Here is a 27,587-nt window from a genome sequence, read left to right on the forward strand (position 1 = left end):
ATGAGATCTGAACAGGTACTTGGATAAGAAGGGTTTAGAGGAATATGAACCAAACATAGAACATAGAACATAGAACAATACAGCGCAGTACAGGCCCCTCGGCCCTCGATGTTGCGCCGATCAAAGCCCACCTAACCTACACTAACCCACTATCCTCCATATACCTATCCAATGCCCGCTTAAATACCCATAAAGAGGGAGAGTCCACTACTGCTACTGGCAGGGCATTCCATGATCTTACGACTCGCTGAGTGAAGAACCTACCCCTAACATCAGTCCTATATCTACCCCCCCTTAATTTAAAGCTATGCCCCCTGTAATCGCAGGCAAGCGGGACCAGTTCAGTTTAGGAAGTGTGTTTGCCATGGATGAACTAGGCTAAAGGGCCTGTTTCCATGTTGTATGATTCAGTGTCTTGATAAAGTGCATTGAAAATTCACCAGGCTTGTTCCTGGGACTGACCTAAGAACAGAGATTGGGCAACTAGACCTTTGTGCTCTGAAGTTTGGAAGAATGAGAGGTGACCTTGTTGAAACCTACAAGATTTCAAAATGGATAGACGGCATAGGAACATAAGATGTTGCACCTAATTGGGAAGTTTAGAACCGTGGGGCACAATTTAACAATAAGGAGGATGCCATTCAGGTTAGGAAAAAAATTTGTTTTACTCGGACAGTTGAGAGTCTTTGCACTTCTCTTTCCCCAGAGGCTGTGGAGTCTGTGTTTGATAATATTTAAATTGGAGATTGATTTCTGATTACAAATTGTTGAGGGGGTTATGGGGATACTGTGATTTTAAAAAAAAAACATCTCTCCACCCTTCAGGCTTTCTGCCTGTATTCCTGATAAAGGGCTTTTGCCAGAAACGTCGATTTTACTGCTCCTCGGATGCTGCCTGAATTGCTGTGTACTTTCCCAGCACCACTCTAATCTAGACTCTGGTTTCCAGCATCTGCAGTCATTGTTTTTACCTACCCTGATAAAAAACATTGAAATGTTCAATCAGCCAAGACCAAAATGAATGATAGGCTATTCAGCCTATCGAACCTGCACTATGTTACATTTGAATCTGATTGTTATAAATTCAGTTTCCAATGCATTGCTTTTTTCTAGTACAATTGCATGGAACCTGGTGGCAAGTTACTATAAAGAGTTACCATTCGGGCAAGATGGACTGATGACTGCAGATGAACCATGGAGTGGACACTATGACCTGCAGTCACCTATTTGGGTTACAGGTAAATAAATATTCTTTAAGATTCAAACTTTATGGTCCCAGAGTTAAAACATCCTGTATATTCCACCTAATTAGCAAATTACAGAAGGATGCAATCCAGTCTCTCCCTAGGAGCAATTTCCTCACTACCACTTGCTGTCTTCTCTCTATCGTTATAAATTATCTGTAAAAACCGATAGCAGAGTCTTCAATTCTTTAACTTTTTTATGGAATATTCAAAATGTATATTCATGATGTGTTACTTTGTCACAGTTGAAGGCATTAGTTGGTGATTGTTAATAGAGTGAATATGCTTTATCAATAATGTGCTACTCATTTTAGAAAATTGTTGTGGTCCTTGGAAAATTGCCCTGCAAGTGTTAAAAACTGTATTTCTCCACATTTTAACTCTTATGAGCTGCTAAAGTAAATTATGACAGAGATTTGTTACCAAAGCTTGAGAGAACTAACATTATATAAAAGATTGACACAGCTCACAGTTTCTACTAGCACAATGGTGGAGTGCAGTAATGGAGCAATTAAGCCAGTGCCTCAGCATAACAAATAATGCGCTCAAAGGATAGGTGATCTACAAATACTCAGCAGTAACCATATTAAGTCATCAACTACGTATATTTGCAGCAGAGAAATGACCTATTTGGCCTAACTTGTCCATGCCAGTGTTCATTCTCCGCGCAAGCTTCTTTCTAACCCTTTTCATCTAACCTCATGAATGTACTTTCTCCATCATAGTTACCTAATTTACTCTTAAATGTGTCAATGCCACGAATTAGTGTTACTATATGTTCTGAATGTATCCATGTACATTATCCTGACATTGTGAATGAAAGATTAGATTCAAAATGAGCATAGGCTACTAACATGCCTGAATTTACAGTATGAATAATTTTTGGTGCAAATATTTCAGTTGTATAAAAATATTAGTCTAAGATGTATCTGATTTATAAAGTGAAAAATATGGAGGAAATAACTAGACACAGGACAGAATGTAATTCATTTACATTTGAAACAGGTAACATGCTCCATAGAGATTCCAACCTCCGACATCGATGTCCATTCCCATGAACAAATTCAAAAATAAAAAGGTGGGACTGTTTTCCTTGGTGAAGAGAACATTAAGGGGAGGTTTCTTAGAGATATTCAAAATCTTGAAGGATCTAGACAAATAGATAGGGAGAGACTGTTCCTACTGGTAGAAGGATCTAGAATGTGAGGGCACAGATTTAAGGTAAAAGGCAATGGAGACATGAGGAACTTGACACTCCAAAAGTGGTTAAAATTCCGAATGTGCTGCCTGAGAGGGTGGTGGAGCTAGGTTCAATCGAGGCATTCAAGAGGAATTAGATTACTATCTGAAAAAGAGTCCTATGCAGGGTGATATAGCAAAGGGAGTAGAACGGCACCAGGTTACTTGTTTAGTTAACCAACACAGATGGGCCAAATGGTGCCCCCCTTCTGTGTTATACCACTTCAGTGATTCTGTCCTCCGAGTTCACAAATCTATATCTCCAACCCTTCAGTATTCCTCAGCATTCTTGCACTCCTGGTTGACTCCCATTTAGATAAGCCTAAGCCAACAACTCTCTCTACCAACCTTGCCTATCTCTAAATTGTCCATTGAGCCATATGTCACGCCTTGTCATACCTTCCTGCACACTGCATCAGTGCGGGATTAATCATTCCTTAAGCATTTGTACTCAAGATAATGCATATCTAGTCTAGTCTCTTATAACTTCCCTTTCGTCGTCCTTATGATTCTGAAGATACACACTACACCCCTCCAAAGCCATTATACCCTTCCTGTGATGTGCTGCCAGATCAGAACTCTATACCAGGCCAAGTAAGAGCTTCATATGATTTCAAATTCACTTTTTCACTGCTACATGATAGGAAGGCTTCTTTGGTTTGAATGCTAATATTTAACTCCCCTCCTGTAATCTTTTGGTATCCTATGGATTACTTTTCATTGATTTCTGTAATTGGTCCAATAAGTATTTTCCATTCTTCCATTGTTCTAACTTCTCACCATTTAAGAATTTACTCTCCTTTTTGCATTCAAAGTAGATGACCTGATACATCTCTGAACTCTGCTGCCTCGGATATGCCCTCCAATTTAAATCTATTGACTTGCTTTGTAGTTTTGTATTCCACCTTCACTGTTTACTGTCCCACTTAACTTGATGTTAGCAGCCAGTTTGGGTAAGTGGTTCTCCCTTCAGCCAAATCATTTATACGTACAGTGAAAATTTCACACCTCCGAGCAAATCACTAACAGAGCTCAGTCACAGTTACTCCTCCAATGTTGTCATGAACCTCCATCAACATGTATCAGGTGTTCACTCTATTTATAAAATATGTTAAAGAATAATGCACTAGAAAGAAACAACTTCTGACGATATGTACGTTATTTTCAAAGCGACTCATTACCTTATCAGAAGTGAGCACGATTGCTCTAAATTCCCTGGTTTGCTTGAACAAATGATGCTGTGCATGTGAAGTGCTATCTAAATTAACTTTTATTTTTTGCAGCACACACCACACAGTTCACTCAGCCTGGATGGCACTACCTGAAGACTGTTGGTCACTTGCAGAAGGGTGGCAGTTATGTGGCTCTTACTGATGGGAAGGGAAACCTCACCATTATCATAGAAACAATGGTATCTACATTTCATCATGTTACATGCTACGTTGTATCCTAACCCTATACTACGTATTCATGTGTGAATCTTTGCCAATTCATTACTCTGTAATCACATTTGGCCATTTCTTTCACACCATATGTTTTTGGCTTTCTGGCTGTTTTCCTGCACACAGCATTGGCAATGCAATGTCACTGAATTTGTTGAGCCATTTCAAAACTCAGTAGCAGCTAATGGCTTCTGGAGTCAACATTTCTGATTCTACGAAGCTGCTCATTAACTTGTGTGTCTTCCCAATATTATGAAGCCTACAAAGTTAAATGCACAAGATGGACATAAATAAGTACTAAGTTGTTCTCTTCCAAAAGTGTTTACTTCTAACTTCCTTTTAGTTGACATCTCAAGGGTGAGATATTAGTTCAAAGTTGTTCAGATCTAAATATATTTTTACTTGTGTTCACTTTATCTCAACTTTTTCTCATCATGTAACATAAAATTGCTTCAAGCCACTGGGTATTTAAATATGAGATGTCATTTTGATTAGGGTGTCTTCAAAATTACATTTTTCATTTTGCCCTTGTTTCAAACGGATTCGCAATAAATAATTAGAATGGTGACGCCATTTCTCATTACTGCCACTTGCTAGTATGTAGAACGTTAATATCTGAAAGGTAACTGGGCGACAACCTGCAGCTGAGATTAAGGCATCTATGGGAAAGTTTAGTAAGTTCAGTAGTGTCAAAATGTGAGAGGGCCTGTCACTGGAAGCAAACTTAGTACTATAAAACATTAAAGAGCTACTTGAAAATAATTTTCCACTTATTTTAGATTAATTGGATTCTGACTTTATTATTTAGTAAACAAGATCTCATTTCATGATCTCATTTTAATATATCTACTCGTTTGATTTTCTTTTGGAACTTGAAGAATAGAGACTCCCAATTCCCTGAAAAAGAGTGCTGTATTGGGATAGAGGAGCAAAGGGATCTGGATGTTAGTGATTATAAATCTACACCTATCTAGAGGTAGAGTCGTTGATTAAAGAAATCATTAAAACACAGGACTGAGGGGAACTTCCAGAGGGATTGAATTGAAAAGCAGATTATGATTTTGTTCAAAACCTTGGTTAAGCCAAATCTGAAGCGATCTGGTCTCCAAAAATGGATTTGTGTCCTGAAGAAAATACAAGAAAGCTTTATTAGGATACTCAGAAAGTGAGTACTGCAGATGTTGGTGATCAGAGTAGAGAGTGTGGTGCTGGAAAAGCATAGCAGGTCTGGCAGCATCCGAAGACATTTCGGGCATAAACCCTTCATCCTGACTCTCCTGCTCCTCCGATGCTGCCTGACCTGCTGTGCTTTTCCAGCACCACAGTCTCGACCTTATTAGGATGCTACCAGAGCCCTAAACCTTTGCACTCTTCAGGATAGATTGAACTGGCTGGGGCTCTTCGCTGTAGCAAAGAAAAGATGGAAGTGTGACCCTTTTATAGAGTTATGATTGCTAATTTGTTTGATCAGGTGGAAGTAGTGAAGATGTTGCCGATTGCGAGAGACATCAGAGCAAGGAGTCATAAATAGAATATAGTCATTTATAAAATCACTGGGGTATTTGGTAGAATTTTTTTTTGTCTAAACAATGATTAGTATGTAGAACTTTACCACAAGGATTAGTTGAGGCACTTAGCATTGATGCATTTAAGGGGAAGGTTTTTAAAAAAACAGTTATAGAAGAATACATTGAGGTTAGATGAAGGCTGCAGTGGAGCATAAGCAAGAGAATGAACATGGTGGCCTGACCTGGTTCTGTGTCACTAATACTTGAAAATTAAGTGACTTGGTTTATAATAGAAATCATGTCAAAAATATACATTTAAGACTCCTTGATTTCGGTATAATTTCAGGTATCTCTTTACTGTTGCTTTGCATATCATTTCATTTATGGTGCATTTTAATATTGAGCAATATTTTAAAGCTGTTTTTTCTAACTTAGACCCATGATCATTCAATGTGTATCAGGCCACCACTACCACCTTACGATGTCCATCAGCAAAATGTGACTTTTAAGTTGCAAGGATCATTTGTAAGTACCATTAGTTGATCAGTGCATATTGTTTTTGTGTATGTGAGAGGGGAAATTATTTTGTAGTTACATTTTGTCATTATTTAATAATAGTCACCATCAGAATTCCCTTTTTTAAAATCTTCTGCATGCGCCTCCAAGACCCGTGCACAGTCATGACTTCCAGAACTGGAAATTAATGCTGCAATCTACATTGGCACGCTGATTGCCATACACCAAACATCAGAGAATAGAGTGAACATTGGTCATGAATAATAAAGTTGCATGTGTACTGTGAAATGGAGAGTAGCACAATGATGTGATTCAATATACTCATTCTCAAAGTTTATTGAAATCCTTCCTTCACAGTCTGTATGTGTCAATGTTAAATATTGCTGTGTCCTCCCTCTTGTCTCAGGCAGAGGCATAATTTGATTTGATTTATTGTAGTCACGTGTACCTGAGTACAGTAAAAAGCTTTGTCTAGCAAGCAGTACAGGCAGATCATAGCAATCATAGAGTGCTTCGATAGAGCAAGATATACAGGTTACCCAGCAAGATCAGCATTATTTGAAAGTGGTTAAGGAGTCCATTCATTAGTCAAATAGTGACAGGGAAGATGTTGTTCTTGTACCTGTTGGTGTGTATATTCAAGCTTCTGTATCTTCTACCTGGTGAAAGAGGATATAGGAGAGCATTATCCTGATGGTAGGGGTCTTTGAGCCTTTCCATGCAACAAGAAGTGTAAATAGAGTCCATGGATAGCAGGTTGACTTCCATGATGGTCTGGGCTGTGCTCTATATTTTACTGAAAAAGTGGTTTTATACTAGCATCCACTATAATAGGAAATTCAATCTGTTGCCTATTTGAGAATGAGATAAATGATGTTGAGCTACTTCCCAATAATGTTCCTTGATTCTGTTCCAACTGAAAAGAGGAACATGCAGCAAAATGTATTTGTTTACTTATATTTCCACTGGAATGAAATCAAAATTTAGTTTTAGTATTTCTAAAATTAGAACATTTAGATGTATTGAGTTATATAACCACTTTAACACCATCTGGATTAAGAAAACAGGCTGTGCTAATGCATAAACATTGTTATTACAGAATGTTGTACACTCAATTTATGCTTGACACAGGAGGAACTGAAAAAAAAGACCTATCTCTTCAATGAGAAGAGAACTTCTGGGATAATGTATATGTGACTAAGATATAATCAAAGGCCTAAGCCGATATTAATGACTAATTTTATTCATTTAAGATGGTTTGTGGTAATAATTTTGAGAGACTTTTATTTATAGATTTAAATAGTATTTTCCTTTGTTTAAATATATAGGTTATTAATCATTGCATATGTTTAAATTTCTTCAGAAAAATATTAAAGCTTTAAAAGTATGGCATTCAAAGTTTGACTTTGTCAAGAATTCATCAACATTTTTTAACCAGTTGTCTGAAATCAAGGTAATTCTTGTTTCTTGACCAACTAAAATGATACTTTTTTTAAATTCTGATTTTCTAACATGCTATTTTAGACTGAAAAAGTTAGCAATACACAGTGAGAGTTACAAAATGAATTTGACTAACTTCTTCCTCATTTCTAAGCTATATTACTAGCCTTCCTTGTCTCCTTATTCTTCTCTGTTGTTGCCACATAACTGATATCATCATAGAATCATAATTAAATCGAGATAAGGTGTCGTTTTAGTTAGTATTTCATACCACATCAGCTTAAGAAAGTTTGTTAAGCCATAATATTGCAGTGGTATCTTTCATTCAAGTCCAATGTTGGGGATCTACAAGTAGCTCATACCTGAACAGTTTTGGGGGAATTGATTAGTACCTCGATTTCACAAGCCAGTAAACTGTTGGAAGATTAGAGTTTTTGGTTTCATTTCTAATTGAGCCACAACTCAATCTACAGAAATCTGAGTGGAAGACAAATACCAATGAGAGCATACTCTCTTTAACAAACTTTCTCGTTAGTAAAATTAATTTAGCTCACTAGCAGTTCCACACTTTGTTTTGGGTGCAGTATGAAATGGATAAAAAAATCATTAAATTTTATTCTTTTCATTTTTTTGTGTTTAAAAAAGCTTGCTGATTTACATTGGACAGCAGCCCACCTTGTAGAATCTAATATAGACACACAGTTACACCTTCAAATCCTGCTTTTTAAAGCATGCTGCAATTGGAAAAATTCTTGATTTTTACGTTGATTATTCTAATTCAGCCCATTAATGGATCATTTCAACTACAATTGGAGCTGGATGAAATATTCACTATAACCACCATCAGCACAGGAAATCGAGGCAGCTTCCCTGAACCACCACCCTCTACATCATTTCCCAAAGTATATAAGGACAACTTTAATGTTGGTAAGTGAGCAAATAAAAAGAATAATTTAAAGCATCATAACTTGTCTGTATCCAGCATGGGAAACATAAAACAATGTACAAGTGTTATAACAAGTATTTTGTAATCATCAACATAATGAGTCAGCATATTTTGGTAGTTTTTAAGTGAAAGCTAATACAAAATACACACACAAATATTGTCCTTTTACCATATCTCAAAGCTGTAAGATCAATACAGTTATAGAGTCATAGAGATGTACACCATGGAAACTGACCCTTCAGTCCAACCCATCCATGCCGACCATATATCCCAACCCAGTCTTGTCCCACCTGCCAGCACCCAGCCCATATCCCTCCAAACCCTTCCTATTCATATACCCATCCAAATGCCTTTTACATGTTGCAATTGTACCAGCCTCCACCACATCCTCTACCAGCTCATTTCATACACATATCACCTTCTATGTGAAAAAGTTTCCCCTTAGGTTTCTTTTATATCTTTCCCCACTCACCCTAAACCTATGCCCTCTAGTTCTGGACTCCCCGAGCCCAGGACTTTGCCTATTTACCCTATCCATGCCCCTCATAATTTTGTAAACCTCTATAAGGTCACCTCTCAGCCTCTGACGCTCCAGGGAAAACAGCCCCAGCCTGTTTAGCCACTCCCTATAGCTCAAATCCTCCAACCCTGGCAACATCCTTGTAAATCCGATAGGAAGGAGACCAGAATTGCACGCAATAATCTAACAGTGGCCTAACCAATATCCTGTACAGCCGCAACATGACCTCCCAACTGCTGTACTCAATACTCTGACAAATAAAGGAAAGCATACCAAATGCCGCCTTCACTATCCTATCTACCTGCGACTCCACTTTCAAGGAGCTATGAACCTGCACTCTTTGTTCAGCAATCCTCCCTCGGGCCTTACCATTAAGTGTATAAGTCCTGTTAAGATTTGCTTTCCCAAAATGTAGCATCTCTTATTTATCTGAATTAAACTCCATCTGCCACATCTCAGCCCATTGGCCCATCTGGTCCAGATCCTGTTGTAATCTGAAATAACCCTCTTCACTGTGCACTACACCTCCAATTTTGGTGTCATCTGCAAACTTACTAACTGTACCTCTTATGCTCACATCCAAATCATTTATGTAAATGACAAAAAGTAGAGGGCTCAGCACAATCCTTGCGGCACTCCACTGGTCATAGTCCTCCAGTCTGAAGAACAACACTCCACCACCACTCTCTACCTTTTGAGCCAGTTCTGTATCCAAATGGCTAGTTCTCCCTGTCTGTGAGATCTAACCTTGCTAATCAGTCTCCCATGGGGAACCTTATCGAACGCCTTACTGAAGTCCATATAGATCACATCTACCACTCTGCCCTCATCAATCCTTTTTGTTACTTCTTCAAAAAACTCAATCAAGTCTGTGAGACATGACTTCCCCACACACAGCCACGTTGACTATCCCTAATCAGTCCTTGCCTTTCCAAATACATATACATCCTGTCCCTCAGGATTCCCTCCAAAAACTTGCCCACCACCGATGTCTGGCTCACTGGTCTATAGTTCCCTGGCTTGGCCTTACCATCCTTCTTAAACAGTGGCACCACGTTAGCCAACCTCCAGTCTTCCGGCACCTCACCTGTGACTATCGATGATACAAATATCTCAGCAAGAGGGCCAGCAATCACTTTTCTAGCTTCCTACAGAGTTCTAGGGTACACCTGATCAGGTCCTGGGGATTTGTCCACCTTTACCCATTTCAAGACATCCAGCACTTCCTCCTCTGTAATCTGGACATTTTGCAAGATGTCACCATCTATTTCCCTACTGTCTATATCTTCAATATCCTTTTCCACAGTAAATACCGATGCAAAATACTCATTTTAGTGTCTTCCCCCATTTTCTGCAGCTCTACACAAAGGCCGCCTTGCTGATCTTTGAGTGGCCCTATTCTCTCCCTAGTAACCCTTTTGTCCTTAATGTATTTGTAAAAACCCTTTGGAGTCTCCTTAATTCTATTTGTCAAAGCTATCTCATGTCCCCTTTTTGCCCTCTTGATTTCCCTCTTAACTATACTTCTACTTCCTTTATACTCTTCTAAGGATTCACTCGATTTATCCTGTCTATACCTTACATATGCTTCCTTCTTTTTCTTAACCAAACTCTCAATTTCTTTAGTCATCCAGCATTCCCTATTCCTACCAGCCTTTCCTTTCACCCTAATAGGAATATACTTTCTCTGGATTCTCGATATCTCTTCCCTGAAGGCTTCCCATTTTCCAGCCGTCCCCTTACTTGCGAACATCTACCCCCAATCAGCTTTTGAAAGTTCTTGTATAATACCGTCAAAATTGGCCTTTCTCCAATTTAGAACTTCAACTTTTAGATCTGGTCTATCCATTTCCATCACTATTTTAAATCTAATATAATTATGGTCGCTGGCCCCAAAGTGTTCCCCCACTGACACCTCAGTCATCTGCCCTGCCTTATTTCCTAAGAGTAGGCCAAGTTTTGCACCTTCTCTAGTAGGTACATCCACATACTGAATCAGAAAATTGCCTTGTACACACTTAAGAAATTCCTCTCCATCTAAACCTTTAACGCTATGGCAGTCGCAGTGTATGTTTGGAAAGTTAAAATCCCCTACCGTAACCACCCTATTATTCTTGCATATAGCTGAGATCTCCTTACAAGTTTGTTTCTCAATTTCCCTCTGACTATTGGGGGGTCTATAATACAACCCCAATAAGGTGATCATCCCTTTCTTTCTCAGTTCCACCCAAATAACTTCCCTGGATGTATTTCCAGGAATACTCTCCCTCAGCACAGCTGTAATGCTATCCCTTATCAAAAATGCCACTCCCCCTCCTCTCTTGCCTCCCTTTCTATCCTTCCTGGAGCATTAAGCTGCCAGTCCTACCCATCCCTGAGCCATGTTTCTGTAATTGCTATGATATCCCAGTCCCATGTTCCTAACCATGCCCTGAGTTCATCTGCCTTCCCTGTTAGGCCCCTTGCATTTGTAACTATTTTTTTTCCACAGCCTTTTGTTATGGCATGGAATCTTTGTCATTGCCATGGAACACAAACTGCAAAGTTTGATAACCAAAGCTACAGAAGCTGAAGGAGCTGAAAATAGCATGACCAGTGCCTCTGGACAATTCTGGTGTAGCCTACACTGTGTACCATGTTCAAGGACACTGAAAACATGCAGACTTCGCAGGATGTGACATCAGCAATCTCTTTGGTTGAATGGATGCATGTGCTGCTAACTTGGGTCATATTAGTCCAGTTAACTCTCCCTTTAGATATTTTAATAAACCTGTTCAGACGTGTCACAGCTTGTCTGGGGCAGGGCTAGGGACATTACCACTGCAGCAGCACAAGAGCACTAATCTCTCTTTATATATTTTCAAATCAACCTGTTTAGTGATGTTACACACCTCTGGAGCAGGTAGAACTTGAGCCCAGATACTCACTAATCCCCCTCTTTATTTTCTTCTTGTATGTAGAAGTGCTATAAAGAGTTTTTTTGCCATCACCAAGTCAAACATATAACCTTTCGCCTGTTATCCAGCACCACTAAATCACCCAGGTTCCAATTGATCAATTTACATGTAAAGCCTTTCAAGGTAATCCCCTCCTCATCACACTCAGCTAAAAGTATGTCATTTGTAGAAGGGATTTAATAGTATTATTTCAATAATCAATTATCCTATGTTATTGGTGAGGAGCATTTGACTTACCTTTGCTATTATAAATTTAGTTCAGAGGAGTACTGTGATGTGTTCTGGGAGGCACTTTGGTGACCTGTTATTTTGAAGTGAATCTTGCTGCTTCCTCACGGGGTGTAACAGAAATTTTTCTTATTCTGAATGTTCTCCACAATGCTCAATGCAGCTGGTTCAATTGCAGCTGTTCAAACAAGATAAAGTATTGCCTGAGCATTCTAGAAAGGACAACACCTTCAGGCCTGCCTATATATGTCCGAGCAATATGTGTCCATATCCAGGGGAAAAAGTGTGTTCCACAAGACTGCAGATGTCAGCACCTAACTGCAATGACAGCCTGAACTTCCTAAGGCACAGGTGTTCCGATAAATCAAGAGAGTTAATGCTCTGAATGTAGACCTGGTTATGCTGCTGATAGTGGCGTGTGGTCTCTGCTCTTGTTGACCAATAAAGTAGACTGGACCAGACTGCTGTAGGAACTAGTCTTAGCAAGTTGGTGATTGTGAAAAGCTTTACAAAATTCATTTAAATGTAACCAGTCATCTGATGTATTTAACAGTGCTAAACTCATGAGGTGCCACAGAGCATAAATCGGTGTGGTTGTACTTGATTTCCCTTTCTTTCAAGCAATTAGAATATTTTTTGGTTGGTGTGACTTTAATGATTTTGAAGCCCTTGATGTTGATACGGAGTTTGATAAATACATTTAATCTTGCTGTTCAAATTATCTGTGATCCAGAGAGCCCACCATTCAGTGAAGCACCTAATTTTGCTGACCAGACTGGAGTGTTTGAGTACTTCATAAACTACCAAGATCCTGGTGACCATGTGTATACCCTACGCCAAGTCATAACTCAGCGACCTATAACTTGGGGAAATGATGCTGACCAAACAATTAGTGTTATTGGTGACTACAATTGGTAAGGCTTCATTTTGTTAAATTAAAATATTTAAACATGTGGAAATAGAACTTGCTTTGTGTACACAATATTTCTAGCAGTTTCACTAAATTTCATTCACACTTGAACTTCTCATTGTTGTTCAACTTTGCAATGTCTCAGGTGTGTTGATTCATTTTGATGCAGGAGAAATGAGTAGATTTATATTTCTATCTACTGTAAGTCCTTGTTTAAAATTGCCCTATTTAATGTTGTTTTGCTTTAAAACCTATAAGTTTTTTAAAATTCTAATTTCCTTGAGCATTACAATGTTCATTTTACTTTTATCTATCCAACCCGGCTGGTGCCATTTAGGTGCAGCCTTGTCCTTTCTGACTCTCTAACTTGAAGCTGTTTCTGGTGCCCAGCCTTATGTAGCCTGTCATCATCCTTGACCTTCCAACTTGTGATCTCTCCTGGTGCTTGGCTTACAGCCTCTCCCTTTGCCAAATCCTCAGAGAGTAGAGCCCAAGCTATTGCTGCCCGAGCTCTGCACCAGGAAGCTTTCTCTTTGAGCTGTTGGCTGCCTGTTTGAGACGTTACTACTTCCTAGCCATGTCATAGCCTGTGCCTAATTTCTGAGAGTTCTCTGGCCCTCTTGGCTTGCATAGATACTTTGGCCTTCCTCTCCCTCCTGGTAAATGAAATAACTTCTAAAATAAATAAAAATTTGAAACTATTTTAACATATACCTTTCTATGTTAATGTCTCCTCATCACCAACCCTGCTACGTGTTTACAGATCCGGCTAGTTATGGCAGCTCCTTCTCTCCCCTGACAGAGGCCCAGGGAGGAGGAAAGGCCCCAAGTTGGAAGGGTAGAGAGGTAGCGAGAGACACATTCAGAGGGTCAGGAAGAGGAAGGGAGGCAAGAGAGGAGGGTGAGTGGCATTTTTGATAAGGGATAACATTACAGCTGTGCTGAGAGAGGATATTCCTGGAAATACATCCAGGGAAGTTATTTGGGTGCAACTGAGAAATAAAGGGATGATCACCTTATTGGGATTGTATTATAGACCCCCCAATAGTCAGAGGGAAATTGAGAAACAAACTTGTAAGGAGATCTCAGCGATCTGTAGGAATAATAGGGTAGTTATGGTAGGGGATTTTAACTTTCCAAACATCGACTGGGACTGCCATACTGTTAAAAATTTAGATGGAGAGGAATTTCTTAAGTGCGTACAAGACAATTTTCTGATTCAGTATGTGGATGTACCTATTAGAGAAGGTGCAAAACTTGACCTACTCTTGGGAAATAAGGCAGGGCAGGTGACTGAGGTGTCAGTGGGGGGAGCACTTTGGGGCCAGAGACTATTCGTTTTAAAATAGTGATGGAAAAGGATAGACCGGATCTAAAAGTTGAAGTTCTAAATTGGAGAAAGGCCAATTTTGACGGTATTAGGCAAGAACTTTCGAAAGCTGATTGTAGGCAGATGTTCGCAAATAAAGGGACGGCTGGGAAATGGGAAGACTTCAGAAATGAGATAACGAGAGCCCAGAGAAAGTATATTCCTGTCAGGGTGAAAGGGAAGGCTAATAGGTATAGGGAATGCTGGATGACTAAAGAAATTGAGGGTTTGGTTAAGAAAAAGAAGGAAGCATATGTCAGGTATAGACAGGATAGATCGAGTGAATCCTTAGAGTATAAAGGCAGTAGGAGTATACTTAAGAGGGAAATCAAGAGAGCAAAACGGGGACATGAGATAGCTTTGGCAAATAGAATTAAGGAGAATCCAAAGGGGTTTTACAAATATATTAAGGACAAAAGGGTAACTCGGGAGAGAATAGGGCACCTCAAAGATCAGCAAGGCAGCCTTTGTGTGGAGCCACAGAAAATGGGGAAGATACTAAATGAATATTTTCCATCAGTATTTACTGTGGAAAAGGATATGGAAGATATAGACAGTAGGGAAATAGATGGTGACATCTTGCAAAATGTCCAGATTACAGAGGAGGAAGTGCTGGATGTCTTGAAATGGTTAAAGGTGGATAAATCCCCAGGTGTACCCTAGAACACCCTGATCAGGTGTACCCTAGAACTCTGGGAAGCTAGAGAAGTGATTGCTGGGCCTCTTGCTGAGATATTTGAATCATTGATAGTCAGAAGTGAGGTGCTGGAAGACTGGAGGTTGGCAAATGTGGTGCCACTGTTTTAAGAAGGGCGGTAAAGACAAGCCAGGGAACTATAGACCGGTGACCCTGACCTCGGTGGTGGGCAAGTTGTTGGAGGTAATCCTGAGGGACAGGATATACATGTATTTGGAAAGGCAAGGACTGATTAGGGAGAGTCAACATGGCTTTGTGTGTGGGAAATCATGCCTCAAACTTGATTGAGTTTTTTAAAGAAGTAACAAAGAAGATTGATGAAGGCAGAGCGGTAGATGTGATCTATATGGACTTCAGTAAGGTGTTCGACAAGGTTCCCCCTGGGAGGCTGGTTAGTAAGGTTGGATCTCATGGAATACAGGGAGAACTAGCCATTTGGATACAGAACTGGCTCAAAGGTAGAAGACAGGGTGGTAGTAGAGTGTTGTTTTTCAGACTGGAGGCCTGTGACTAGTGGAGTGTCACAAGGATTGTGCTGGGCCCTCTACTTTTGTCATTTACATAAATGATTTGGATGCGAGTATAAGAGGTACAGTTAGTAAGTTTGCAGATGACACAAAAATTGGAGGTGTAGTGGACAGCGAAGAGGGTTACCTCAATTACAACAGGATCTGGACCAGATGGGCCAATGGGCAGAGAAGTGGCAGATGGAGTTTAATTCCGATAAATGCAAGGTACTGCATTTTGGGAAATGAAATCTTAGCAGGACTTATATACACCTAATGGTAAGGTCCTAGGGATTGTTACTGAACAAAGAGACCTTGGAGGGCAGGTTCATAGCTCCTTGAAAGTGGAGTTGCAGGTAGAGAGGATAGTGAAGAAGGCATTTGGTATGCTTTCCTTTATTGGTCAGAGTATTGAGTGCAGGAGTTGGGAGGCCATGTTGCAGCTTTACAGGACATTGGTTAGGCCACTGTTGGAATATTGCGTTCAATTCTGGTCTTCCTATTGGAAAGATGTTGTGAAACTTGAAAGGGTTTAGAAAGGATTTACAAGGATGTTGCCAGGGTTGGAGGATCTGAGCTTCAGGGAGAGGCTGAACAGGCTGGCACTATTTTCCCTGGAATGTCAGAGGCTGAGGGGTGACCTTATAGAGGTTTACAAAATTATGAAGGGCATGGATAGGATAAATAGATAAAGTCTTGTCTCTGGGATCAGGGAGTCCAGAACTAGAGGGCATAGGTTTTGAGTGAGAGGGGATAGATATAAAAGAGACCTAAGGGGCAACTGTTTCAGGCAGAGGGTGGTACGTGTATGGAATGAGCTACCAGAGGAAGTGGTGGAGGCTGGTACAATTGCAATATTTGAGGCATTTGGATGGGTATATGAATAGGAAGGGTTTGGAGGGATATGGGCCGTGTGCTGGCAGGTCGGACTAGATTGGGTTGGGATATCTGGTCAGCATGGACGGGTTGGATCGAAGGGTCTGTTTCCATACTGTACATTTCTATGATTCTAATTGAGAGGATCAGGAAAGAAATAAGCCAAAAATCAGAAGGCCAGGAGCTAGAAGGGATCAGAGGATAGTGTTGGCTACAAGGCAATGATCCAGTAAGGATGCCAAATATCAGCTGGCCAGAAAGGGGAAATGATCTAAAATTAATAAAATTTAATTTTTAATTTATTATTTTAGTGATTTTTATTTACCTATGTAGAAATTTAATAAGTTTAAAGCATTTCAGCTAATAGAATATAATGCTTTTTTTTCTGATAAAGAACATTTCAAGGGAACCTAACTCCCATTTTGACATAGATTCCTCTGGAAATCTGCATTTCATGTTTTCTTTTAATTTTTGAAGTTGCAATTTTCAGGAACCACAATCTTAAAGAAGGACTTATTGCCTTGATAGTATTATCGTTGATTTGGTGGGGTTTTTAAAAATGCTGTTAAGAGCCCATTTTTAAAAGGGATTTTTCAGATTTATCAGAGAACGTTTCAGGACTGTTTGCTGAAGAGAGAATGGATTAGCATGGAATAAAGGTCAATAAGGAAAGAGGAAAAAGGGATGAGCATGAAAAGTTAAGCTTGAGTGGTGAAATTGAATTTCTAAACATTCGTAGGTCCAAATTTATATTCTAGTGACACAATAACTTCTGTCAACATGAAAGATAATTTCCGTATCTGGCTATTTTCAGTTTTTGTTGCAGATGACAGCCACACTTTTTTCATCAAATTATTAAAAATTCATCCATTATATATCATGAGCATTGTGAATTGAGGAGATAATCTGTCAGATAAATCTCATTTAAGTAAATGTAGTAAAATTGAGTTACGCTAGTTAGTTTGATAAAAATAGATGGTACAATTTGCAGTACGCTAGACAAATTGTGTGTTGAATGTCAAACCAAAAGTATACCAAAAATTAATGTCTTTAAATAGAAGTTACAACGAGCAGAAGAGAAGAACTTGTTCTATTTATGCAGCATGCAAAGCAAATGGCACTTTAGGGCTGGATACGGCAGAATAGAATATTTTTTTGATGCCATTAATACTTTTTGCCTTCTCAAACGTTTGCCTCCTGCAGCACTGGATTACGCTATTTGATTTCTGGGATTAATTGCAAAGAATTAAAACGTATCAAGCAAGATAAATACAGGGGAACCAGTTTGTGGATTTTAGTGGTGTGTGACCACAATTAGGCAGTCAACAATTTATTTCAACTTTTCTGTTAACTTATTGAGTTTGTTAAGAAGTAGTTAGACATGATGCATTAGTTAAAGAAAACATATATTTGTGGCAATGCAGATGGTTGACTGATACCTGAGGACAAACAAGATGTTGTTAAGGAATATTTCTGTTTTGATGGTGGCAGGATCCTGCACTCTAACTGAGGTGTTAGGGAATTCTTGCCTCGGTCTTCCTGCTCTCTCCTTTTGATGTGTCTTTCATCTGCCTGGTAAAGTTTGCTTGACAAACACAGCTACCTGGGAGAAACTCCCCTCTGCCCTGAGTCTACTGTGTTCTTGGTCCTAGTGTGGATTTGACCTAGCCATGACACGGTTAGTCCAGATTGGAATCTGGCTTCTTAATTTCTTGGCCCCCTGCGTACTTTTTTTAGCACAGACGTGGCTTCTCTAACTTCTTTTGCCCCAGCATAGTTACTCCAACATGAAATTGGCTTAGTCCCTGCAGGCTTCCTCTAGTCTCTCCTATCCTGAGTACTACTTTCTCTGAGCCCGATACTCATCGATGTATCATCGTTCTAGGGGCAGGTTATTTTCTCTGTCGATCAGTTGTCTGAATGCTTTTGACCAATAGCCATGGGGCAGCCAGTCATGACATCAGATGATTGTCATCCACTTGCCTGCCCTTACCTGAGGGCTGGTTTACCATACTTTCTAAGCTTAATTTCAAAAGCGGCGTTTTGATAGTAGGGTATGCTTGATGCCAGATGAATTGTTGATACTAATCTTGGGCATCATGACTTTCTTTTTCATAATTCTCCCCTTTATTTTGTATGCAAGAATCTTTTGAAAGTTAAGAACTGCAATAATAGCTGTTAAATGAAATCTCATGCTATATAGTAATTGGTAGAAACTTCTGTTTTTAAGGTCCGCCAATATTCAACAAGTTGATGAGAAGCATCTGGATTTCCAAAATGCCTTCTATTAAGTATAACAACAAGGCTACATGACCAGTTGGAGAGCCCAAGGTGTTTGTATTTTAGCATGGTTAGAGGATTGGCTAAGGTGGGGATATGGGGGGGGGGTCTCATTTCCAGGATGGCAAACTATACCTAGTGGAGTGCTACTAAGACCAAAGCCAGGACCACAATTATTTACAACAGTAATGATTTTAGATGAGGGGAGTGAATGTGCCAAGTTTGTGGATGATGCAAAAACAGGTGGGGATGCAAGCTGCGGGTTAGACGTCACAGGGGGATATAGATAGCTTAAATAAATGGACAAAAACCTGACAATAGAAATATAATGTGGGAAAATGAGAGTTTATGCACTTTGGGAGAACTGTAACTGAATATTATTTAAGTGAAGAAAAAAATATAAAGCAGCACAGGGGAATTTGAGGATCCCTATACATAAATCGCAAAAAGCATCCAAGTTCAGTGGATCATGGGAGTGGGGGGCAAATGGAATGTTGGCCTTTATTTCAAAGGGACATCATGCTAATCTATGCAAGGTGCTAGTCAGAACACACCTAGAATGTGGTGAACAATTTTGGTACCCATATCTATAGAATGATATGCTGCCTTGGGTGGCACTCCATAGAGAGCTCAATAGATTGATCCCAAGCATGGAGAGGTTTTCTTATGGAGGATTGAGCGAACTGTATGCATTGGGGTTTAGAAAAATGGAAGAAGACCTTTTTGAAACACATACGATTCTTGATGCACTTGACACAGTAGATGTTGTGAAGCTGTTTCCCATGGTGGGAGGGACTGCGAGCAGAGGGCATAATCTCAGAATAAGAGGTAACCGATTTAAGACAAAGATCAGGAGGATTTTCTTTTTTCTCTCACAGTGGCGAATTAGTGAAACTCTTCACTGCAGATGCCTGTCAAGGCTGGGTCATTAAGAATATTCGACGCTGAGACAGACAGATTTTCAATCAGTAAGGGAATTGAAGGTTTTGGGAAAGGGCTAGAAAGTGGAATTGAGGGTTCTCCGCAGTCTGACAGGCCAAATGGTCTATATCTGTTCCTACCACTTATGGTCAAAGTCAAGAGGGTGAGTAGCTTAGAGAGGACCTTGCAATTGGGAATGTTTCCATACATCTGCTGTTCTTCTAGATGGTAGTGGGAGGGTATATGGAAATTGCTGTTCAAGGAGCCTTGTTTAAATTCTGTATGCTTCCAGGAATGCTTGAATTGACCTGACCCAGTAATCTATTTCAGGAACGTTATCAACCTGTGCTTGCAGGAAATTAACATTGCCTTTCATCTCTTTCTCTCTAATATTTTGTCTTTCATCAGGGAAAATGATAGACAAAGTTACACTAATAGTTTGCTCAACAAGCAGCTTACTAAACAGTCCTTTTATACATCGAAGTCCAGCTCATAGTGATGTATTCTGTGCAGCCTGCAGAAATAGCAAGTAGTTACCAATTTTAGCCATGTTTGCTTTGTGCGTAACTAGAAGGCATCTAATAAATAATCACAATGAACTACTGCTTAATGTACAGCTTTTTGTTCATAACACTTTTGAAACCATATTTTGTTACTGGCTATTGCTTAGAGCACTGGATATACTAAGATGTAGCTCATTGAAGCAATGTCAAAATTATATCAATGGCTTCAAAATACCGAGGCATTTACTCAATCTAATAGGTTGTGCCCATGATGCAACCTTAACAGGTGTACATTTTTTTTTGCCAAGTGCAGGGCTGTGGCAATTACTGACCTTGTTTATTTTAGTTGACATGCTGCTTATGAACTTTTTTGTTTCTAGGAGAAACCTGAATATAACTTGTGATGTACTCATTGAGACTGCCAACACTGGCGGTATATTTATTGCTGGAAGGGTAAACAAAGGAGGTGAAGTTGTTCGACATGCTGAAGGCTTATTCTATTGGATCTTTGCAGATGGGAATTACAAAGTCACAAATGACCTCCGTAAGTCCTTTTCAACTTTACCAAATGTCATAAAAACAAGAACTTAATTGTACTCATTACCCCATTAAAAAAAATTGTGTACATGTTCACACAGATTCGATTAATAAATAAATCTCTATAATCCATAAGGATGACAATGTTCTACTCTGAATATTTCCCTGCAGTAGCGAGGAAAGAATGTAATTTGTTTAAAACTCAGTTTGTTGTTGCACTTTGGAACACTAATCTATGGCCACCTTTGCTAATGTATTCTCTCATCACCAGTTGCTGTCTCCAAAACAAAATTCAAAAGCACAACTCTGAAAATACTAACCATGCAAAGCAGGCCTGGCAGCATACCTGAAGCAAAGACAGCTTGTTGATATTGTAAATGTCAGTTAGTTTTTCTGTAATTTAACGTTTGCATTGTTCAGTTCTGTTTACCTTGTCTTTTATTTATTTTTGAGACCACTGTTCCCATTGAATCTTGACTTCAGGGTGCATTTTATTTTTCTCAAGCTTTGCAGGTGTCTTTCTCCTAAAGCCTGAAGTCATTTTACTGTTAGTTAATGATAATTACTAAATTCAGGACAGCTAATTGTATTCATCAACTGATCAGTGATCTGAATTTGTCTCTCAACTTGCCTGATCCAGGGATCATTATGAATGCTGGAACCTTTCGCAAGTGATCCTGATAGGGGTGGAATAATTCATTCATGCATGAACCAATGGCATCTTTATGCAGTTCCTCAATAAATTTGAAGTAAAAATTATTTGCATTATAATAAGAATTGTGTGGAACATGAAACGAACTCTACTACAATAATCAATTCATTCTATATTATTGACATCATTATCTGATCATAATTGCAATCTTGAGTACCTGACTTTTCCGCAATAAAATATATCAAGGTATTGTGTTAATTCTTTTTCTAATAGCATCTCAACGAATGTGTAAATCTTCTGTTAGTGTGAAAACTGGTCACTCACAACAGGCTCTCAAAAATGCTGCTGAAGGGTCATTATGTGTAAGAACATCATAAAGAAGCAATGAACTTTGATCGGTTTGCAAGATTTCAAGGTTACATCATTATTCATCATCCTTTGCTGAACAAAGAAAATTTACAGCCCAGGAACAGGCCATTTGGCCCTCCAAACCAGAGCCGATCCAAATGTACTGTCTAAACCTGTCGGTCAGTTCCTAAGCATCTGTACCCCTCTGTTCCCCACCTCCTCATGGTTCTGTCCAGACCCACCTTAAATGAATCTACTGTGCCTGCCTCTACCACCTCTGCTGGCAACATGTTCCACACGCCCATCACCCTCTGTGTGAAGTACTTGCTGCGTGTATCCCCCTTAAACTTTCCACTTCTCACCTTGAAAGCATGACCTTTCGTTATGGAATCCTTCACCCTGGGTGAAAGCTTGTCTCTATCCACCCTGTCTGTACCCTTCATGACTTTGCAAACCCCAATCAGGTCCCCCCTCAATCTCCTTTTACCTAATGAAAATAAACCTAACCTACTCAACCTCTCTTCATAGCTAGCACCTTCCATACCAGGCAACATCCTCGTAAACCTTCTCTGCACCTTCTCCAAAGTGTCCACATCCTTTTGGTAAAGTGGCGACCAGAACTGTACACATTATTCCAAATGCAGCCAAACCAATGTCCTGTACAATTTTAACATGACTTGCCAGCTGTTATACTCAACACCCTGTCTCCAATGAAGGCAAGCATACTATATGCCTTCTTGACCACTCTATCCACCTGTGCAGTAACCTTCAGAGTACAATGGACCTGCACTCCCAGATCTCTCTGCCCATCAACTTTTCCCAAGGCTCTTCCATTCATTGTGTAGTTCGCTCTAGAATTACTCTTGCCTAAATGCATCACCTCACATTTGTCTGAATTGAAATCCATGTGCCACTTTTCCACCCAACTCTCCAGTCTATCTATATCTTCCTATATTCTTTGACAGTCCCTTATGCTTTCTGCTACTGCAGAATCTTTGTGTCATCTGCAAACTTGCTGATCATACCAACAATGCCCTCTTCCAGATCATTTATGTATATTACAAACAACAGTGGCCCCAACATTGACCCCTGTGGAACACCACTGGTCACCTTTCTCCATTTTGAGAAACTCCCTTCAACCACTACTGTCTCCTGTTGTTCAACAGTTCTTTATCCACCTAGTTAGAACACCCTGCACACCATGTGACTTCACTTTCTCCATTAGTCTACCATGGGAACCTTATCAAACGCCTTACTAAAGTCCATGTGTATGACGTCAACAACCCTTCCTTCATCTATCAACTTGGTCACTTCCTCGAAGAACTCTATTAGGTTGGGAAGGCACAATCTCCCCACACAAAACCATGTTGCCTATCACTGATAAGCCATTCTTTTCTAAATATAAATAGATCCTATCCCTCAGTACCCTCTCCAGCAACTTTCCCACCACCAACATCAGGCTCACTGGTCTGTAGTTACCTGGAATATCCCTACTACCCTCCTTGTACAGGGGGACAACATGAGCAACCTTCCAGTCCTCCAGCACCTCACCTGTATTTAAGGATGCCACAACAATGTCTATCAGGGCCCCAGTTATTTCCTCTCTCGCTTCCCTCAGCAACCTGGGATAGATCCCATCCGGTCCTAGGGACTTGTCCACCTTAACCTCTAGTCTACCTAACACATCTTCCCTACTTATGCCAACATGATCCAGAGTAATCTAACTTCTATCTCTAATCTCAAGATTCGTGGTCGTCTCTTCAGTGAACGCTGATGCAAAGTAATCATTCAGAGTCTCACCCATTCTCTCAGGTTTGACACAGCCTTCCTTCATTATCCTTTAGTGGACCAATCCTTTCTCTAATTACCCGCTTGCTTCTTATATAAGAATAAAATGCTTTGGGATTCTCCTTAATTCTGCCTGATGGATTCCTCGTTTAAGACTTGTCCTACTCTTCCAATATTCCTCCAGGGCCTGTTCTGTTCTTTCTGCCTAGGCCTAATGTACGCTTCCCTTTTCCTCTTGGCTAGTCGTACAATTTCTCCTGTCATCCACGGTTCAAGAATATTGCCCTTCCTATCCTTTGCCTTCAATGGGATATGCCTATCCTGCACGATCTTTAACCTATTTTTGAAAGCCACTCACATTTCAAATGTGGAGTTCCCTTCAAATAGCGGTGTCCAATCCACATTTCTAAGCTCCTGACTAATTTTGATATAATTGGCCTTGGCCCAGTTTAGTACTCTTCCCTTAGGACCACACTCATCTTTATCTACGAGTATTCTAAAACTTATAGAATTGTCGTCACTGTTCCCAAAGAAGTCCCCCACTGCAAAGTCCACCACCTGACCTGGCTCGTTCCCCAGTACTAGGTCCAATATGACCCCTTCCCTCATCGGACTATTGACATACTGCTCTAGCAAACTCTCTGTGACGCTTCTTACAAATTCTATCTGATCCAGACCTCTGACGCTAAGTGTATCCCAGTCAATGTTGGGAAAATTAATGTCTCCCATCACCACTACCATATTGTCTCTTTGCATAATTTGTTTACCTATTTGTTCTTCTACCTCACGCTCAGTGTTGGGAGGCCTGGAATGCAGCCCCAACAATGTAATTGCACCCTTCTTATTTCTCAGCTCCACCTATAATGCCTTACTACCCACGACCTCTATAGTGTCCTCCTTTAGCACAGCTGTGATATCATCCCTGACCAGCAATGCAACTCTACCACCAACCCCCCCCCAACTTCCCTCCCTGTCCTGTCTGAAGTGTCTATATCCTGGAACATTTAGTTGCCAATCATCATGCCCTTCCTTCAACCAAGTCTCTCTGATTACAATAACATCATACTCCCAGGCACCAATCCAAGTCCTAAGTTCATCTGCCTCACATACTATACTTCTTGCATTAAAGTAGATGCATTCCAGGCCACCAGTTCTTTTGTGCTCATCTGCTGTCTGCCTACTCTTCCTTTTATTGATGCTATCTTCATGATTCTTACTGTCTCCAGTCTTCACCTCACTGCCCACTTGTTTTCTCTTCTGGTTCTCAGCCCCCTGGCACATTAGTTTAAAACCTCCCCAACAGCAGTAGCAAAAACTCCCCCATGGATATTGGTTCCAGTCTGCGACATCCCAGCAGTATTGACAGGCAAAATATCGAATGGGTGAGAGAATCTAGAATTAGGGGTCTTGCATCTTAGAGAAACTCTGACTGTAAAAGATTCCAAGTCCTTGATATTTTAAGATACAGGCGTGTGGATATGAGGTATGTTTAAGGCTGAAATAGATTCTTGATAAATCGAGGGTTACAGGGAAAGGATAGGAAAATGGACATGAAATGTCAAATCAGCCATGATCCTATCGCATGGCAGAGCAGCCTCGAGGGCCAAATGGTGGTCTCCTGTTTCTGTTTCTTATAAATTGTGTCTTAATGATTGTTGAAAGGATATTTATCATTTACTGATATAAACTTTGTCACTCTTAAGTATTGCTGACTCCTCTAAAACATGTCATTTTGTTATTGACCTTCAATGAAGAGAAAATGGCATTCCACCCATTTTATTCAAATGACCTGCATTCCTTTTCTGTGAACATTACTTTTTCTTTTGAAAACTGATGTTTGTCTCCAAATAGTTCTAAAACACGGTGCTGCTGTTGAGCCATTGCTGCATTTGTGCTGCAGTTAACAAACTTTTTTTTTTCTATTTTGAAGCTGGTAAAATTGTGTTGGCTTCAGGCAAGTCAGGTACACGTGCGGGAAAATGGCATACCCTCACTCTGAGCATTCAGGTCAGTACAGTATAGTGTTTAAATTGTTTTACTGCTTCCTAAACTTTGACATGATACAGAATTCTGTATTTTAAATGTCTTTCAAATGAAAATTAAACTTGGGGTTTTTCTGTGGATTGATTAATGAGCTGAATACTGATTACGTTTTTAGTTTTCCAATTCTAAATGGTTTTCTTAAAGCCCCCGATGATTAACATTCCAACAATTTACCATTGTTAAGCAATGTTAAATTCTAGATTTTTCATTCTTAAAGCCACTTTCACTGCTGCACTGTTTTATAAGCTAAAGCAATAGAATTTAATACCAGAAGTTATATTTTAAATGAAGAGCATTAAAGTCAGACGTTCCTGAGTAGACACTTTAATATTCATTAAGCAAATTGTTTGACCTTGCAGATTTTGCTCAGTTTCATTGCGATGATGCATAATATTGTTTTAGTTTATTGAATCTTGTATACGATGTTGGGAAATTCATAAATTTCGTAAAGTTGCAGAGATGTAGATTACGAAAACAGATCCTTTGGTCCAACTCGTCCATGCCAAAAAGATATTTAATCTAGTTCCATTTGCCAGCATTTTGACTGTATCCCTTTAAACTGTTCCTACTCATATGTCCATCCAGAAGGAGAGAGAAGATCAAGAAGTGTGTGTTTTTAATATGACTGACTTTTCGCCTATTGGTACATCCTGAAAGGTTTCTTCAGGATTAAGTAATTGCTGATTCCAACTTAACAGCATACTATTTGAAAAATCCTTTCCCTGTTCCTTTCTGGCTAAAATGGTTGAGCAAAATTTTAAACCATCTTCTATTCTGGAGCTGTTTAGTATTTTCTGTTGCTGAACAATTTTGAAGATGCTGCCATAATATCCCATTGAAAATGGGATACGAACATTGAGAAATCTTGAGCTGTTCTGCCAGAAATAAATTTATTATTGTTTCTAAATTTCAATATTTGAGCAATTCTGAACTTAAATTTTAAATCAAATATTATAATTTTGTCTAATTTATTTAAGAACACGGGTTACTTTGAGGGAAACACGTAAGGCAGCATTTACCTTTTGATTTCATTTTCCCTTAGGACAATTTAGCATTCGGCCTGTTGAATGGCTATCCTCTCTGGAAGAACGTTCGTATATTTCAACCACAGAATGGCTGGGCAGCTATTGGAACACATGCATTTGAACTGGCTCAGTTTGATAATTTCTACATTCAAGCTAGTTAACCATCTATGAATCCATCTCTACAAATCTTAAAATTTATGTTAAGATTGCTGCATTTGTAATGAATAATGTGCAGTGTGTTCTTTTGCTATTTTACGGTTAAATATTGGAGAGAGTAAACTAAATTTAACAGGATATTTGAGTATTTAATTAAACCCTACCTTCATTGAAACATGCAGAATTAAAAGTTTAATATGTCAATATTGTACCAGTGCTGATCAATTATGCAGAGCAAGTGCTGTTGTAACTAATAGAATTCAACTTGAAACTGTATACTTCAACCAAAGGTGATTCTATGTTTTATGCAAATATCAGCCAAAGTATGTATTGAGATTGAACTACTTCAGAATGAATGAATAGATGAATGGTATTGCCTAGCAACTTTATCCAGTTTGTAGATGAAATTGGCAATTCACTTCTTCACTTTTTTTAATATTAAAATCTTAATCTTTCTTTTAAATTCACTTTTAAATAAGGCCTTCTGGATTTCTAACTTTGTTTTTCTAATGCAAGCATTGCCTACTCATGCTCAATATTAAAGACAAATCCTCCAGTTGCACTTTTAAAGCTAATTGTCCTTTAACCAATAAAAATATCTTAATCTAACTCCTGCACTGTCTTTTTTTTTGTCTGTAGTTGTTGGTTTTAGTTAAAATGTATGTCCAGTCCAACAGGTTTGCACTGCATCACAGATGGAGATTTTGAGTACTGCACTAGTCCTCACCAAATAATTTGACTCCGATTTTATTACCCTTGTATCTTTGACCTAACTTGTGTGCTATCTGTTATTACCTGACTTGACCTTGGCAGAACCAGGCTTAAATTCTCACTTCAACTTTAAATTGTCTGGGAATTGACAAGTGTTGAATATTTGGAGAGTAATTTTGTGTACTGCTATGAACCTTTAAAGTGTATAACATGGACAAAGTCTGG

At 39.4% G+C, this 27,587-nt stretch overlaps 1 protein-coding gene across 5 annotated transcripts in view; it reads left to right on the forward strand.

The window, feature by feature from the left end:
• galcb (galactosylceramidase b) overlaps window positions 1-27,260 on the forward strand; it is a 79,500-nt gene extending 52,240 nt beyond the window's left edge. For all 5 annotated transcript variants that reach the window (XM_072568270.1, XM_072568269.1, XM_072568271.1 and 2 more), the window contains 9 exons: window positions 1,114-1,238; window positions 3,767-3,894; window positions 5,869-5,958; window positions 7,313-7,402; window positions 8,172-8,316; window positions 12,774-12,954; window positions 20,483-20,646; window positions 25,358-25,434; window positions 26,513-27,260. In XM_072568270.1, the coding sequence (XP_072424371.1) occupies window positions 1,114-1,238; window positions 3,767-3,894; window positions 5,869-5,958; window positions 7,313-7,402; window positions 8,172-8,316; window positions 12,774-12,954; window positions 20,483-20,646; window positions 25,358-25,434; window positions 26,513-26,656 (1,144 nt within the window). In that variant the 3' untranslated portion in view covers window positions 26,657-27,260. The remainder of the gene's footprint in view (window positions 1-1,113; window positions 1,239-3,766; window positions 3,895-5,868; window positions 5,959-7,312; window positions 7,403-8,171; window positions 8,317-12,773; window positions 12,955-20,482; window positions 20,647-25,357; window positions 25,435-26,512) is intronic.
• The last annotated feature ends 327 nt before the right edge of the window (window positions 27,261-27,587 follow it).

This window comes from Chiloscyllium punctatum, chromosome 4 (assembly GCF_047496795.1).
Source record: "Chiloscyllium punctatum isolate Juve2018m chromosome 4, sChiPun1.3, whole genome shotgun sequence".
In the NCBI taxonomy this organism is placed as follows: domain Eukaryota; kingdom Metazoa; phylum Chordata; class Chondrichthyes; order Orectolobiformes; family Hemiscylliidae; genus Chiloscyllium; species Chiloscyllium punctatum.